At 46.6% G+C, this 16,440-nt stretch overlaps 1 protein-coding gene across 7 annotated transcripts in view; it reads left to right on the plus strand.

The window, feature by feature from the left end:
• The window catches only part of DOCK8 (dedicator of cytokinesis 8), a 230,982-nt gene that overhangs the window by 143,404 nt on the left and 71,138 nt on the right, over positions 1 to 16,440 (plus strand). For 6 of the 7 annotated variants that reach the window (XM_058693243.1, XM_058693248.1, XM_058693245.1 and 3 more), the window contains 7 exons: positions 1,525 to 1,663; positions 2,359 to 2,460; positions 4,430 to 4,525; positions 5,449 to 5,683; positions 9,265 to 9,429; positions 11,040 to 11,209; positions 13,817 to 13,912. In XM_058693243.1, coding sequence (XP_058549226.1) covers positions 1,525 to 1,663; positions 2,359 to 2,460; positions 4,430 to 4,525; positions 5,449 to 5,683; positions 9,265 to 9,429; positions 11,040 to 11,209; positions 13,817 to 13,912 — 1,003 coding nt within the window. The remainder of the gene's footprint in view (positions 1 to 1,524; positions 1,664 to 2,358; positions 2,461 to 4,429; positions 4,526 to 5,448; positions 5,684 to 9,264; positions 9,430 to 11,039; positions 11,210 to 13,816; positions 13,913 to 16,440) is intronic. The other variant, XM_058693244.1, reaches the window with a different exon arrangement.

Raw genomic sequence — 16,440 nt, forward strand, 5'->3', positions numbered from 1 at the left:
TTCTGGAGCCTTCTGTCCTAGTATGATAATGAGAAGTTTTATGGTGTTAAATAAAGAAATAAATTTCCTACCTTGCTCTGAGATACTGCAGGGGGCCAGAAACAAAACCAGCTCTCCTTTCTCTGTCTACTTGTCTTCTAACTATCATTCCACACCTGCCCCATTGTCAACTTTAAGGAGATTTAAGTTGGCCAAGAGAAATGGAACACTCATTATTCTGTGGGTAAACTGAGTCACAGAATAACGTCTAAACCGTTATTCACAGTTCACAGGAAGAGGAGATGAATAGTCCACCCTTACAGAGTCAGATGGACTTGGGTTTGATCCTGGCTTGATAACCTTGGCCCATTTAAGCATTTCTCTGAATGCACTTTCCTGGGTTAGGCTGACAATGAACTGAATAATATACATGAAGCCCTTAGTAAAGTATCTGGGACTTTGTAATTCACTAAAATCAGGTTCCTTTTCCTTCCTAACATCATTCATTTGCTAATCCAAATTCCTTTGATGAGTGCCAGCCACATGCCAGTCCCTGTTCTTGGGGTGGAGATAGAAAAGGAGGTCACAGCAAGACTCTGAGCCTTATCCCGTTTTCAGATGAAGTTGAACTTTTCCATTGTGTGTGCAGAGATCTTTCCCCCCTGACCCCGTCAAAACCTTTAGTTTGTGGGCAGTGTTAGGTAGGCAAAGTATATCCGGGGGCATAATGTTGGTCCAAGGATCTCCAGCTTGGGAGCAGAATGATGTAGAGTAAAAAGCAAAACCCTGTAATTTGGCTATTGTTGAAAGTGCTGCTGTAAACATTGGGGTCCATGTGCCCCTATGCATCAGCACTCCTGTATCCTTTGGATAAGTTCCTAGTAGTGCTATTGGTGGGACGTAGGGTAGTTCATTTTTAATTTAGAAGTACCCTAAATGTCCGTCAACTGACGAGTGGATAAAGATGTAGTTTATATATACAATGGAATACTACTTGGCAGTGAGAAAGAATGAAATCCTGCCATTTGCAGCAACATGCATGGAACTGGAGGGTACTATGCTGAGTGAGATAAGGCAGTCAGAGAAAAACAGATATCATATGTAGAACTTTCACTCATATGTAGAACTTGAAAAACTTAACAGAAGACCATGGGAGAAGGGAAGGGGAAAAATAGTTTCAAACAGAGAGGGAGGGAGGCAAACCATAAGAGACTCTTGAATACAGAGAACAAACTGAGGTTTTGGGCAGGGGGGTGGAGGAGAGGGGAGAGTTGGTGATGGGCATTGAGGAGGGCACTCGGTGGGACAAGCACTGGGTGTTGTATATAAGCGATGAATCACAGGAATCTACCCCCAAAACCAAGAGCACACCCTGTGTGCTGTATGTTAGCTAACCTGACAATAAATTACATTTAAAAAAATAAAAGGCCACACACCAAGCAGGCAAATTCTGAGGAGCAAAAGGACTGTGGCCTTACAATTTATAGTCAGAGAAGTCATCATTCTTGCTAAAAGTTGTTTGTGTATAATGTGCTTTTGAAACAGGTCTCCTGACTTCTATGAAGAAGTGAAAATTAAGCTTCCTGCTAAGCTCACAGTACATCACCACCTCCTGTTCACCTTCTATCATATCAGCTGTCAGCAGAAGCAAGGAGCCTCCGTGGAAAGTCTTCTGGGATATTCGGTGAGTCGTTTTCAACTTGCTGATTCACCCTGCGGTTGAGGGACCCAAGGTCCCTGTAGAGATCAACAACTAAATTCTACTCACTTGCTTTTTTTCCTGCCAGAAGTAGCAAAATACGCCAAGCCAGATGATAGCAAAAAGCAAACATGACTTGATGTAGCAGATGACATATTTCTGGAAGGGAAAGCTAGGGGATGCTGGATTCTGGAAGAACACTCACTTAGAAAAAAGCATGGCATTGTCCATTATTTCCCGATTTAACATATATGCTCCACATATAAAACTAGCTCTTTTTTCCCCAAGGGGAAGAAAGTTGTTTCTTTAACAAAAAAAAAAAAAAAAAAAAAAAAAAAAAAAAAAATATATATATATATATATATATATATATATATATATATATATATATATATATAAAGGTAAGATAAACATTGATCTTGTTCAGACACTCACAAACACTGGCGATAAAGAAAAATGCTACTACTTTGGCTCTGAAAGCAGTAAATCATGGATATTACTATCTTCGGAGCTCTCAGGGAATTTAAAATGCAAAGAACTTGACTGAAATTACTGCCGCAAAGAGGCCTGGTCAATATCTAATCATCATTTAGTTGCATTTGATTATTGTGAGCTAGATAAATTGCCAGAATTATGTGCTGTAATAAATACCACTTTATTCTTTACATCATCTGTTTCAGTGGCTGCCAATTCTCTTAAATGAACGCCTTCAAACGGGATCCTACTGTCTCCCAGTTGCCTTGGAAAAGCTGCCCCCCAACTATTCCATGCATTCTGCAGAGGTAACCGCCAAGTTAGCCAGGAGCCCTTTCCTGGCTGGCCATGGTCTTGGACCACCTGCCCAGATGCACTTCTCATTCCTTTAAATGTGACTGAGGATGCTCAGCATGTTTGGGAGGACGGCTGTCTCTCAGCGTGTTGCATGTTCTGAGAGCACGTTGCTCTGATAGGATGGGAGCGGATGTGGACGTGGAACCCCCTTCATTGAGGCATCCCCAGTTCTGAATGTTTGGCAAATGCACCTTGCACCCAAGGAAGCACCGCCTTGCATTCGCCATGACAAAGGGACTCACAGAATAATGTATTGTAAAGCACAAGGCAGATAGAGCCCTTCCGCGACAACAGCTGCTCTCAGTACAGATCCTTTTAGCAGGTTCCCACACTAACTGTCGCCGGGTTCTCCTCCTCTGGGTGGGTCCCTTGTCGCTGTCTGCAGTTGGATACCTTTATTGCTCCCGAGATGCCAATGTCGGTAGTCTTTGCTTCCTCCTGTTTCCTGTGCCACCTCTTGCGCATGCACAGTGCTGCAGTCCACCCTTTTAAGGGAGCCCGGTGGCCTCTCCGTGGTCACCACAGAGGCACTGGCCCTGCACCAGCTCTCGTGCTCCTCGTCTGCCTGGCGCAGGTTTGCATCAGTCAGTATTACTTTGAAGCAAATCCCAGACGTTATATCATTTCATTTATAAATATTTTACAATTATCTTAAAAGATAAGGGCTCTTGTGGCACCTGGGTGGCTCAGGCAGTTAAGCATCCGACTTCAGCTCAGGTCATGATCTCGCGGTTCTTGAGTTCGAGCCCCGCGTCGGGCTCTGTGCCGACAGCTCAGAGCCTGGAGCCTCACTTAGGATTCCGTGTCTCCCTGTCTCTGTGTCCCCCGCCCCCTGCTCACACTCTGTCCCTCTCTCTCTGTATCTCACAAATGAATGAGCATTAAAAAAAAGAAAAGTTTCCAACACTGGGCCGAACAGAACTTGTCTATGGGCTGGATCCAGCTTTGAGCCCCCATTTGTGAGTCTGTCTGAGGACTTCCAAGGGTCCGCACCCCATGCACACATCCTCCCCTTGTAGATACAGCAAGCCTCCTTCCATTAGAAGGCGGGAGATGCCCACACTCACGTGGCTGGGCCAGGCTGGGCGGTGCTCACTCAACGCTGTGTGGTGGTGTCTCTAGAGGATGACAATTCTGGTGGGAATTTAAGGCAAGTCCCTAAGGACTGAACAACTGCTGATCTATAAATAGTAATTAAAGCGGGAGCCTACCAGGACTGCTATTTGGAAGCACGGTGTTAAAAGGGAAAGGAACTGCAGGCACTCGAAAGCATTAAAATTTCATGTCTTGTAAGATATTCTACACTTGGTCTTGACATTCCTGACTAATGGGGCATTTGCTGCAGTATTACTCCCTGGAATCCAGGATTATCACTGCTGGATGGGAGTTTAAGACCCATCACTCACTTCTTTTTTTTTTTTTTTTAACAATTTTTTGTAATGTTTATTTATTTTTGAGAGAGAGAGAGAGAGAGAGAGAGAGAGAGAGAGAGCACAAGCGGGGGAGGAGCAGAGAGAGAGGGAGACATGGAATCCAAAGCAGGTTCCAGGCTCTGAGCTGTCAGCACAGAGCCCGACGCGGGGCTGGAACTCATGAACCGCGAGATCATGACCTGAGCCAAAGTCAGATGCTTAACTCACTGAGCCACTCAGGCGCCCCACATCACTCATTTCTGATTGCTCCTTTCAGCATAAGAAAATGGGAGTTTATTTGACTTGTCAAAGTAACAGTAACTAATTCTGTGAAGAACTGAACTTGAACTCAGGGCTCTTAACTCTTGGACCACTCAGATTAGGCTTCCAGGGAGGGTTATATTTGTAGAACCCTGACATTGACAGGGTCAAGTTGCTTCACTCGGCTTGTCGGTGATCAGAAAAGGGGACTGAATTGCTAATCTTTTTTTTTTTTTCTTTAACACAGAAAGTCCCTCTACAGAACCCTCCCATTAAGTGGGCTGAAGGACATAAGGGAGTATTTAATATTGAAGTGCAAGCTGTTTCCTCGGTTCACACCCAGGTAAGGAACCTCAAGGTCCACTTCAGATCAGAGCCAGAAGGAAGCTGTGGGTACAGCAGAGAAACCTGTAAGGACAGAGTCCAGTAAAACATCAGTGACCGTCTTTGTGCATGGGTAGAACAAAAACAACCTTTGGTTCTTTGTGGAGATTTCCAGGCCTGTTCAGGTTTTATTTGTGGTTTAAATGAGGAAGACCTCATAAAAATGTGGAGCCCCTAGATGAAGGAACCCAGGACCTGCCCTGCTGCCTGCTGGCTGAGATGTTGTGCGAGGGGGTCCCATTTGCAACGTTTTCTTCTGCTGTCTCATTTCCCTCTGTCATCCTGCCATCTCTCCAGCTTTCCCCCATGCCAGTTCGACATTCCCTCCTTTTCTGGCCCCTGCCTGCACTTTACGTGTGCTCAGACACCCTGTTTGGCAACGTATCTAACCTGGTGTCCTTGCCTCTGCTTACAAACCATGCTAGGGTCCAAAGCATGTTTTCTTCAGTTAATAGTTATCAGGAGATTGTTTTGGGGCGCCTGGGTGGCTCAGCCGGTTGAGCATCCGACTTCGGCTCAGGTCATGATCTCACTGCTCGCAAGTTCGAGCCCCGCGTCGGGCTCTGTGCTGACAGCTCAGAGCCTGGAGCCTGCTCTGGATTCTGTGTCTCCCTCTCTCTGACCCTCCCCTGCTCATGCTTCCTCTCTCTCTCTCTCTTTCTCTCAAATATAAGATAAAACATAAAAAAAAAATTTAAAGAAGCAATTGTTTGGTTCACACCATGGCACAGAGGAGTTCATACCCTCGGTATGAAACAGCCTTGTCTTAGAACTCCTGGTGTGGAACGCGGGATGAGAGGCTTGGAGCTGTGTGTGTCCGTGCACCCCCTGGCGAGCACGGAGGGGTGAGCCCCGTGCAACGTGTGCCGTCTGCCCTCCTAGGACAACCACCTGGAGAGGTTCTTCACCCTCTGCCACTCCCTGGAGAGCCAGGTGACCTTCCCCATCCGCGTGCTGGACCAGAAGATCAGCGAGACGTCGCTGGAGCACGAGCTGAAGCTCAGCCTCATCTGCCTGAACTCCTCCCGCTTGGAGCCGCTGGTGCTGTTCCTGCACCTGGTGCTGGACAAGCTCTTCCAGCTCTCTGTGCAGCCCATGGTCATCGCCGGCCAGACAGGTGGGAGGCCTGCGGGGCCGGGGGAGGGGGGCGGTGCCTTGTTGTGGGAACCGAGACTTCCCGGAAATCCTGAGAACAGGGGTGGTGCTATCTTCCTTTCCAATGATGACGTGAGTCCAGGGAAGCCAAGTCCACTGATTTTTTTTTTTGAGACTTCCTGGATGTTAAAAAAAATGCATATTAATGTAGGATGCTTAAAATTTCAGCTTTTAACGACGTATGTACTGAGTGATCAGAGGCAATATTTCAAGTTCCATTTCTTATAATTGATGGATTTATTTTACCTCTGAGATATTTGTTTTCTTGACCAAAAAGAAATAGGGTTTGAAGAAGTCAGACAGTTCCTATTAAATGGGAGGAAAGGAACTCTCTAAATTGAAATTCAGTGTGATCGCTTTTTTATGGAGATATAATATGCATATCTTAAAATTCACTAAAGCATATAATTCATTTGTTTTTTTTTAAGTTTATGTATTTATTTAGAAAAATAGAGTGGGAGAAAGAGAGAGAGAGCGTGCAGGGGTGGGGCAAAGAGAGAGAATCCCAAGCAGGCTCCACACTGTCAGCAAAGAGCCCGTCACGGGGCTCAAACTCACGAACCGTGAGATTGTGACCTGAGCTGAAATCACTAGTCAGGCGTTCAACTGACTGAGCCACCCAGGAGCCCTACAATTCACTGATTTTTAGCACATTCACATAGTTGTCCAACTGTCACTGGTATCTAATTCCAGAACATTTTCATCAGCCCTAAATTTAGGAAGCCCCTACCCATCCATAGCCACTCCCCATTCACCCTTCCCCTCAGTCCCCAGCAACCACTCAGTGGTTTTTCTGTCTTACAGTATATTTTAAATGCTTACTTTGAACACATTAGCACTAAGTACGATGTGTAAGACTTCCTCTGGGGACAATGTCAGGTATGACCTGGGTCCGGCGGTTCCCCCGACTCCTGCAGGAGACCGGCAGCTGTGAGGCACCTTTGTTCTGGCTGTTTTCAGCTGGACTTATGTGGTCTTGTGCCCTCCAGTCCAGCGGATGTCTTTTGGGTCCCACCCATGCTCCAGTCCTCTGCTAGGTGTTGTAGGCTCTGCAGGAACAGTCAAGAGCGTATGGGACTTACAACATGGCAAAGAGCAGCAGGACCAACAGAAGTCCTCATAGGGACACATACGCTAAATACCGGAGCAGGGGTGGTGAAAACATCTATCTGGGAGGATGAAGGAGGGTCCCAGGAAGAAGACTGGTATTTGAGATGGCTTTGAAGGAGGGGCGGAGGGGAAAAGGCCAAAATGTGCAAGTAAGAAGTGCAAGACAAAGGCGGAAAACCCGAATGTCTGGTTTAGAAAAAAAGAGGTTCAGAAAACAGTATCAGAAGACCCTTTCCTGGGAGTGTCAGAAGAGAAGTAAGTAACACAGTTGGGCCGTGGCACATGAGTGAGCTGGCGGGGAGGGGCCATGAACTCATAGTCTAGAACGTGCCAGATAGCCTGCAGAGCCGGGAAGAATCCCTCGGGTGCATCGTGTCCTGGGTTGCTTCTTTCGTGCATCCACAGGTTAGACATCCTTGTCACAGGCAGGCCAGCATGTCTTTTGTGGAGCTGTTGCCTCTCCGGATAGATTCCTGCAAACTGGCAAGCTCACCCCCCCACCTCCCAGATTTCTTCCCATGCCCCCACATATCTGCACCCTGCTTTGTCTGTTCCAGCTAGTGTTTTTAAGTTTATTTTTATTTATTTTGAGAGAGGGAGGGGCAGAAAGAGGGGAACAGAATCCTAAGCAGGCTCCACGCCATCAGCGCACTGCCTCACGCGGGGCTGGAACTCACAAACTGTGAGATGATGAGTTGAGCCGAAATCAAGAGTCAGACGCTTAACCGACAAGAGCCACCCAGGCGCCCCGTATGTTCCAGCTATTTAACATAGACTTGTTCACTAGACAGAGTGTTCATTCACTGTTTTGAGCTTTGTAGCAAGTTGCTGCCTGTCCTGGGGGACCAAATAGTTGGAGGCACTTAAGGTACAGCATTTATTCAGAACCCATCTGTCAGGCACTATGGAAGGCACGGTGGGGAGACAAGAAAGGAGGAGAAATGCACTTCACCCTGGTGAATGCCGGGAGGCTGGATGCCTCCTCAGAGAGACAGAGTTCCCCCAGGAACGGCCAAAGAACTTTATGTGTCGGTGTCACTGAAACCCTGTACTGGGTGGTGTCAGAGTCTTCATGGAGGAGGGGGGATTGTGCCCATCATTGCAGGGCTGCTGGGATTTTGCCGGTGGGAGCAGAGAGCACTTTCCAAGTGAGGACAACAGCATGAGAAAAATGGCAGAGCTAAGACAGAGCAGACACACGGTGGGGACTGAACAGCTACCTCATTTTAAAGGGAGTTGAGGGGCGCCTGGGTGGCGCAGTCGGTTAAGCGTCCGACTTCAGCCAGGTCACGATCTCGCGGTCCGTGAGTTCGAGCCCCGCGTCGGGCTCTGGGCTGATGGCTCGGAGCCTGGAGCCTGTTTCCGATTCTGTGTCTCCCTCTCTCTCTGCCCCTCCCCCGTTCATGCTCTGTCTCTCTCTGTCCCAAAAATAAATAAAAAAAAAAAAAAAAAAAAAAAAAAAAAAAAAAAATAAAGGGAGTTGAATTTGAGCAGAAAAGGTACAAGACTGGATACCTAGGGTGGGGCCAAACCGTGGAGGGCTTGGGGCTCCTGAACAAGACTGTACACAGTCATCAATCATTTGGGCGGGTCCACTACAGAGGACAGCACGATACATCTCCCTTTTTATTATTTTTTTTATTTTTATTTAAAAAAAATTTTTTTTAACGTTTATTTATTTTTGAGACAGAGAGAGAGAGAGCATGAACAGGGCAGGGTCAGAGAAAGAGGGAGACACAGAATCCAAAATAGGCTCCAAGCTCTGAGCTGTCAGCACAGAGCCCGACGCGGGGCTCGAACCCACAGACCGCGAGATCATGACCTGAGCCGAAGTCGGACGCTTAACCGACTGAGCCACCCAGGCGCCCCACATCTCCCTTTTTATATTAATCTGTGGCCCCAAGAATCTGCGTGCTGCAACAGCACAGCTCAGACCCGAGCGCACCTGAGAATCACCTGGGCATCTTTTTAATGCAGATTCTGACTCCGGAGGTCCGGGGCGGGCCCGAGAGTCTGCATGTCTAACTGGCTCCCAGGTGATAGTGCTCATGTCAGTGCGGGTCCCACTGAGTAACACCAGGTAACAGCACGGTTGAGAGGGGGAAGGGGGTCTAGACGGTCTCAAGTCTTTGTTGTGAAGAGCCACAGTAGACCCCGTCTCAAGTCCTGGCCACAGGGGGAGATGGAGAAGGAAATGTGCAAGTCGTTCCCAGTAAGCAGAGCCGGGGCGGAGGGTGGCCCTAAAACTGCTCACTCTGCCCCGGCCCGCATCGTGACCTGCCTGGTTCAGCTGGTCGGCAGCGAGGACTCCTTGGCACAGCCCCGGAGAACATTCTACCTCTGATCCATTGAGGACCCAGCCCTAGAGAACATACCACCTGGATTCATTAACGACTGATGATGAGGCCACCCGTTTTTCTCTCGGTTCCTCAGCCAACTTCTCCCAGTTTGCCTTTGAGTCTGTCGTGGCCATTGCCAACAGTCTGCACAACAGCAAGGACCTGGCCAAGGACCAGCACGGGAGGAACTGCTTGCTGGCCTCGTACGTGCACTACGTCTTCCGCCTGCCGGAGCCGCCCAGGGACTCGCCCAAGTCAGGTAGCGTTGCCCCCGGTGTGGGCATCTGGTGGGCAGGTCCCCCCCCCCACCCCCAGCCCACTGCCACATAATTACAAATATAAGAAAATGCCCAACATCACCTCTTCCACGGAAACTTTTTTTCCAGGTAAAACCCATTTTGTTCATTTGTCACTTATTTTTGCATCAGTGATACAAAACGGAACATGAATGCTGAATTGAGAAGTTTATTTCTAGAGCTTTCCCTCTTGCTTCCTTCCTGCCTCACTCCCTCTTTGTATACCATAGGCACTTCCTCTTTTTTTCCGCCGGTGGGATGACCTCTCACTGGTCTTTACCCAGTGGGTAATTTCTTTTTAAAAAAAAAATTTTTTTTAAATGTTTATTTATTTTTGAGATAGAGAGAGACAGAGCATGAACGGGGGAGGGTCAGAGAGAGGGAGACACAGAATCTGAAACAGGCTCCAGGCTCTGAGCCATCAGCACAGAGCCCGATGCAGGGCTCGAATTCACGGACTGTGAGATCATGACCCGAGCTGAAGTCGGCCACTCAACCGACTGAGCCACGCAGGCGCCCCCCCAGTGGGTAATTTCTGATGCAGGCGAGGATCTTTTCTTTTCAAAGATGGCTCAGTGACAACAGGAATGTAGGACACTAGGATGATAATGACCAGGGACACAACACATATCTGACTGTCGTGGTGAGCACTGCCTCCTAAACGTCTCATTATGAAGAAAAGAAATCCCTGTCCTCATTTCCCCCAAACTAAACTTTTGAAATAACAACGGTGCCTTTCTCCAGTCTTCCCAATTAGTTACAGAGGTAAGAATCTCCCGGTGCTTCTAGTCAGCAGGATATGAAAAGTAGCATTACCAAGTTTACAAACCTCCAGGTCCTACCTAGCAAAGAAACTTGCCATTTTTATTAGTCCACGCAGCCTCATTGCAAGTAAACCTGTAATTTCGACTGAGGTTTTTTGTGTTTTTTTTTTTTAATGTTTATTTATTTTTGAGAAAGAGAGAGAGTGAGCAGGGTAGGTGCAGAGAGAGAGAGAGGGAGACAGAATCCGAAGCAGGCTCTGAGCTGACAGCACAGATTCCGATGCAGGGCTGAACTCACAAACCATGAGATCTTGACCTACACCAAAGTCGGACGCTTAACTCCCTGAGCCACCCAGGTGCCCCTCGATTGAGTTTTTACAGAACTGGTAATATCTCATAGACTCACATAATCACTTTTGAAGACTTACACATCACGGTGAAAACTGATATGAGGCTCAGAGGATTCCTTGGATTCTCAGATCTCAGAACACCTCACAGGACTTTTAAAGCTGTCTTAATGTAAATATTAATAAGTTTATAAGTCCACATTTCTAGCTTGTCTAGAACCATCAGAAGCTCCAGTAGCCCTGGGGTTGGCTCAGTAGCCGCCTCTGCCTTTGGATGAGGTGTGTGTTCCCAGCTCCCTGCTCTCAACTGCCCCTCGGACCTCCCCCAGCGTTTGATATAAGACCCTAATTCCAAGATCTAATCAGGTGGGGTTTCGTTCCACTCTCTCCCTTCCCCTTTCAAACACAGTAAGTGACTCTGATCCCCTTTCTGTTGACATGTCGGTACCTGGCGGGGTGCAGGCGCCCCTGCTGGCCTCCCTGACCCTCGCTACCACACCTTTGGACGCACGTCGGCTGCCGCTGTGAGTTCAAAGCTGCTGCAGGCGCGGGTGATGAGCAGTAGTAATCCAGACCTCGCGGGACCACACTGTGCAGCAGACGAGGAGGTAAAGAACATCATGTCGTCAAAGGTAGGGAAGGTGTCAAACCCTGAAAGGTGACGCGACCTCTTTTCATTTTTCACCGAAACTTGGCAAAACCGCACGAAATCGACCGGGACCGTTGCCCCTGCTCCGCTGGCCCGATGCTCTCAGGGCTTCGGCTTTGGAAGTGATCGAGACCATTCTGCCAACGGGCAGAGGCAAGCCTGGCATTTGAAGACCTGCTCAGTTAGTTGCCACTGGTGGGAAATCTTTAGGGGATAGCTGATTGAGCCGCATGGGGTCCATGGATTCTGTTTGCAAAGAAGCAAATGTAACTTTGATTGTTTTTCAGATGACTAGAATGGTGTTGTTGCCATTGTTGTTTTTAAATATTCATTCACATCCATAAGTTGATTTCCCCATATAATAATTCCAAAGAGCGAAGCCAGGTTTTATAAACAAAAACCGAAATCCCGAGAGGGTTGATGACTTGGGCTATCCTGTTTTCCTACCATGAATTCTTTGCTTTTTCTTGGCACAATTTTTTTATTTTGTAACACTTGAAAATTTATAGAATTATTGTGAATATAGTACAGAAAGTTTTTGTATACTCCTTACCTAGTCTCTCTTTTATTAACATTTTACATTAGGATGGTACATTTGTCACAATTAACTAATGTTGATCCATTATTATTTTTATTAACTAAAGTTTCATATCTTATTCAGATTTCATCCGTTTTTCCCTAATGCCATTTTTCTGTTCTAGGATCCCATCTGGCATACCACAGTATATTTTGTAGTCCTGTCTCCTCAGTCACCTCTTGGCTGGGACAATTTTGTAGACTTCCCTTGATTTTGATGACCTTGACAGTTTTGAGGAGTCCTGGTCAGATATTTTGTAGAATGTGTTTCACCTGAACATTTTTTTCAAAATTGTGATAGAATCATGAAATTCACACTCCTGAGGGTATAATTCAGTATTGTTGTTTGTTTTTCCATAAAGCTGCCATCTGAATTTTTTTCCCCAGTTATCTATGGATCTGTGGAAAAGCTTTTAGAGTAATTTCATTTCCCCTGATTATGATATATCAAACTCCTAGGTGTTGACATAATTTCTCTTACAAGATCTGCCCACTGGAGACAGTGTGTTATGAGAAGAATGATTTGGAGACCAGAATTGGGTCTCGATTCTATCACCCCCCCAGCTGAGGGGTCAGGGGCAAGTCTGATCCTGCCCTGGGCCTCCTTTTCCTCGTCTCTGTGGAGTTTCTGAACCATGGATGAATTTAAGAAACACCTAGAGACCCACTACCAAAGATTCTAACAATCTAGAGAATCTAGAGTGTGCACCATATGAAATTGTTTCTATTCTACCTTTTTTGACTTCCAGAATCAACCCACGGCTTCTGAGAGCTGATTGGTCAAATTTCTGAAGTGTTCTGAGCCAGATGTTAACCACAGACACTGTCAAAAATGAAATTATATAAACTAACAATTAAATAAGCTGTATTAACTAAAAAATAATCTAAATGTAATATGGTATCTTGGATTGGATGTTAAACCTGAAACTCTACTTTAGCGGAAAGACTGGTAAAATCTGAATCTGTGGTTTAGTTGCTAGTCATGAGCCCATGTTAATTTCTCAGTTTTGACAAAGGTATCATAATTATGTAAGATACTAACATCGAGAGGAACTGGGCAAAGAAGGGTACACAAGAACTCTGTACTACCTTTGCAACTTGTCCATAAATCCAAAATTATTCCACTTTAGAAAGGTAGTATTCAAACGCCCTTCCTCACTATTTTACTACGTTTTACTCTTATCTGTGTTCTTGAGGTCATTTGTGTCTATTGTATTTGTATGGAGGATATACAACAGAATGATTTGCTAGTACACCTCTCTTCCCCATGCTCTGTTCAGTGACGTTATATTAACCTGAAATCTGCCATGATGAAAGCATTTACAGCACAGAAATAGGCAAATGCTGCACACCAGCTCCTCCCCCTCAGAAGCCGATTGTTACCTTTGCCAGCACACCATGGTCCAACCTCATATTTAAGGTCCCTTTAATCATTAGCATTTTCTGATGGCCCCTGGGGGGAAGGGTGGGGAAATAGCCTGCAGCTGTCAGTGACAGCCTTGATCATTCTGGTGTCCTTAATAAAAATGAAATTATTAAATTTCTATGTGGATTGGGTTAAGAATTTTCTAATCGTGTTGTAGCAAGGGGAGAACGTTTTGTCCACAGTGGTTTTTGACAATTTTTAAAATAGTGTTTTAAGAGCCCACGACAGTACCATACTAGCCCACAGAGAGGCGCTGTTCCCACACTTTATTTTTCACGCCCTCCCAATAAAGTCACAACATGGAAGGGACTTCGGCAGCCCGTGTTCTTAACGAGGCTTTAACTATGGGTCACTCTACACACTAAACTGCTAACAGTGATTATCTCAGGAGCAATAAAATTAAATGTGACCTTACATTCTTTGCTCTGTTTTATATTTATGACAATTGTCTTTCCTTTGTAACCAGAAAAAAAAAAAGGCAGAAATGTATCGGAAATGAGTTCTGAGGTTGTGATTCCCAGACCGCAGGCTCATCTGTGCAGTGAACCAGTGTCAGTGGACAGATAAGTCATGGTTTGTGTTTTTCAGATTGCTGATCGTAACTGCAACCGAATGTCTTACTATTGCTCTGGCAACAATGATGTTCCCAGTTCGACCACAGCCCCAAGGCCAGCCAGCAAAAAGGTACAGAGCCGGGCAGTGTGAGTACGATTTGCCCGTGTCCTCTCACTATGATTTATAATACACACCATCAAAGTGCTCTCCTCCCTCGTTCTCACCCTCCTGACACACACACACTTTTGTAGCTCTGTCCCTCATCGTCCATTTTTTGACCAATTGGTTTCCTATTCAGTGAGTGGTTCTCCAAATTTCCATGCATTCAGAAGTACCTGGAGGTTTTTTTTTTTTAATGTTTATTTATTTTGGGGGGAGGGGGCTGGGTAGAGCGCAAGCAGGGGAGGGGCAAAGAGACAGGGTCGAGGCTCTGAGCTGTCAGCACAGAGCCCGATGCGGGGCTCTAACTCACGAACTGCGAGATCATGACCTGAGCCGAAGTCAGACCCTCAATACGCTGAGCCACCCAGGTGCCCTGCCAGAGGGTTTGTTAAAACCGATGGCTGCACCCTATTCCCAGAGTTTCTGATCCAATAGATCTGAAGTGGAGCCCAAGAATTTGCATTTCTAACAAGTTCCCAGGTGACGCTCATCCAGAGACACGGTTTCAGAAGCACTGCATTAGTTTCTTTTTCAGTAGCAGGTAAGCCGAGGACAGTTCGTTCTCAACAAAAGTGAATGGCAATAATTAGGTATCAGTTATTTCAATACTAGATCAAGTGACAGGAAATGCTTCCTCAAAATTCATTCGTTTTTAAAAATCTTTTTAATGTCTATTTATTTAATTTTGAGAGAGAGAGAGAGAGAGAGAGAGAGAGAGACAGAGCACAAGCAAAGGAAGGGGCAGAGAGAGGGAGACACAGAATCGGAAGCAGGCTCCAGGCTCCGAGCTGTCAGCACAGAGCCCAATGTGGGACTTGAACTCACACACTGCGAGATCATGACCTGAGCCAGAGTCAGACGCTTAAACGACTGAGCCACCCAGGCACCCCAAAACTCTTCGTAATCGGGAGTGCCTGGGTGGCTCAGTCAGTTGAGCGCCGACTCTTGATTTTGGCTCAGGTCTTGATCTCACGGTTCATGAAATGAAGCCCTGCGTCAGGCTCTGAGCCTACAGCATGGAGCCTGCCTGGGATTGTTTCTCTTCCTCGCTCTCTACCTCTCCCCCGCTCATACTGTCTCTGTCTCTCTCAAATAACGAATAAACTTAATTCATTCTAATCAGCTTTACTTATGAGTTCAGAGACTTTACAAACTGCTCGCCAGAACATCCTATATAAAAAAAATTCTCCCGCCCCAGTCACGGCCTGTGTGGTCTAAGGGGTGGGGGTGTCTTAGGATTTCTTCTCTGCCAGGCACCCAGAATTGCTCCTTTATGGTAGTTACTTAAGCCCTTGAGTGTCTTTCAAGACCCTTATTAAAATCTAAGTATGCTGATTGGAAGGATAACACAGTAAGCCGTTTGCAACAGCTGACGCCACGGGGAATGTTTATGAAACATGCAAGGAGGGAAGGAGCCTCAGCTCAGCTCACTTTGGACCAAGTGAGGGAAAGATCAAGCGTGGCGGGGTGGGGGTGCTGCCTGCGCCTGGGGGTGCAGACTTTTCAGTAGCCCAGGCACCGTATGTCTGGGGAGAGGTACCAGGAGTTACTTTTCAAAGAAGTGAAAAAAGATGGGGCCAGGTGCTGACAATAACTTTTGCACCTACTCTGAAACTTAGCTTGGTGCTTTGCAGTGACTGGTTACAAAGTCCCTCTTTTAACAAAAAAAAATTTTTTTAACGTTTATTTATTTTTGGGACAGAGAGAGACAGATCATGAACGGGGGAGGGGCAGAGAGAGAGGGAGACACAGAATCGGAAGCAGGCTCCAGGCTCTGAGCCATCAGCCCAGAGCCCGACGCGGGGCTCGAACTCACGGACCGCGAGATGGTGACCTGAGCTGAAGTCGGTCGCTCAACCGACTGAGCCACCCAGGTGCCCCACAAAGTCCCTCTTTTAAAAGCCATGGTTTGCCGGCAGCCAGGCTTCCTTAAGGCAGGCCATCGCGTTTGGTTTTGCACTTGCCTTCTTTTGACTTTGTTCCTGCTGGTTTCAATGACCAGAAGCCAATCTTTTCATTTCAGAGGGCAGCTGAGACAGTGTTTCCTCGGTAGCTCAGCAAAAAAGGATTTAGCTGCTTGGCTGTCTCCTGTAACGTCAGGAGCAAGGTGTTCTTGTAATAATGTTGCCTGGTAAGCAACATAAATTACTTTAAGAAGCAGCTTATCCTCTAATCTCTTCTTGCCATAAGACTCTGGCAGTCAAACTGACCTATTTTCCAGAGGTTACCTTTGAAGCTAGCGGAGCGTGTCTTTCCTACAGGGGCAAGATCCGGGCGTAGCCAACTTACATTATAGGCACACTTAGACCACCTGCTACATTAACATTCCGCCTCCTGGCGCTCTCAAGGGGGTGAGCTTCCTGGCAGCCTCCTAACAGCAGACAAATGCCTTTTTTCCATGTGTTAAGATCATAAAGATTTGACTCACCTGGAAGAATGAAGGGGGGGGGGGGCTGACAAGCTGAAACATCTAAGCATTTTGCACCCATCGCCAT

Source organism: Neofelis nebulosa, chromosome 12 (assembly GCF_028018385.1).
Source record: "Neofelis nebulosa isolate mNeoNeb1 chromosome 12, mNeoNeb1.pri, whole genome shotgun sequence".
NCBI lineage: Eukaryota > Metazoa > Chordata > Mammalia > Carnivora > Felidae > Neofelis > Neofelis nebulosa.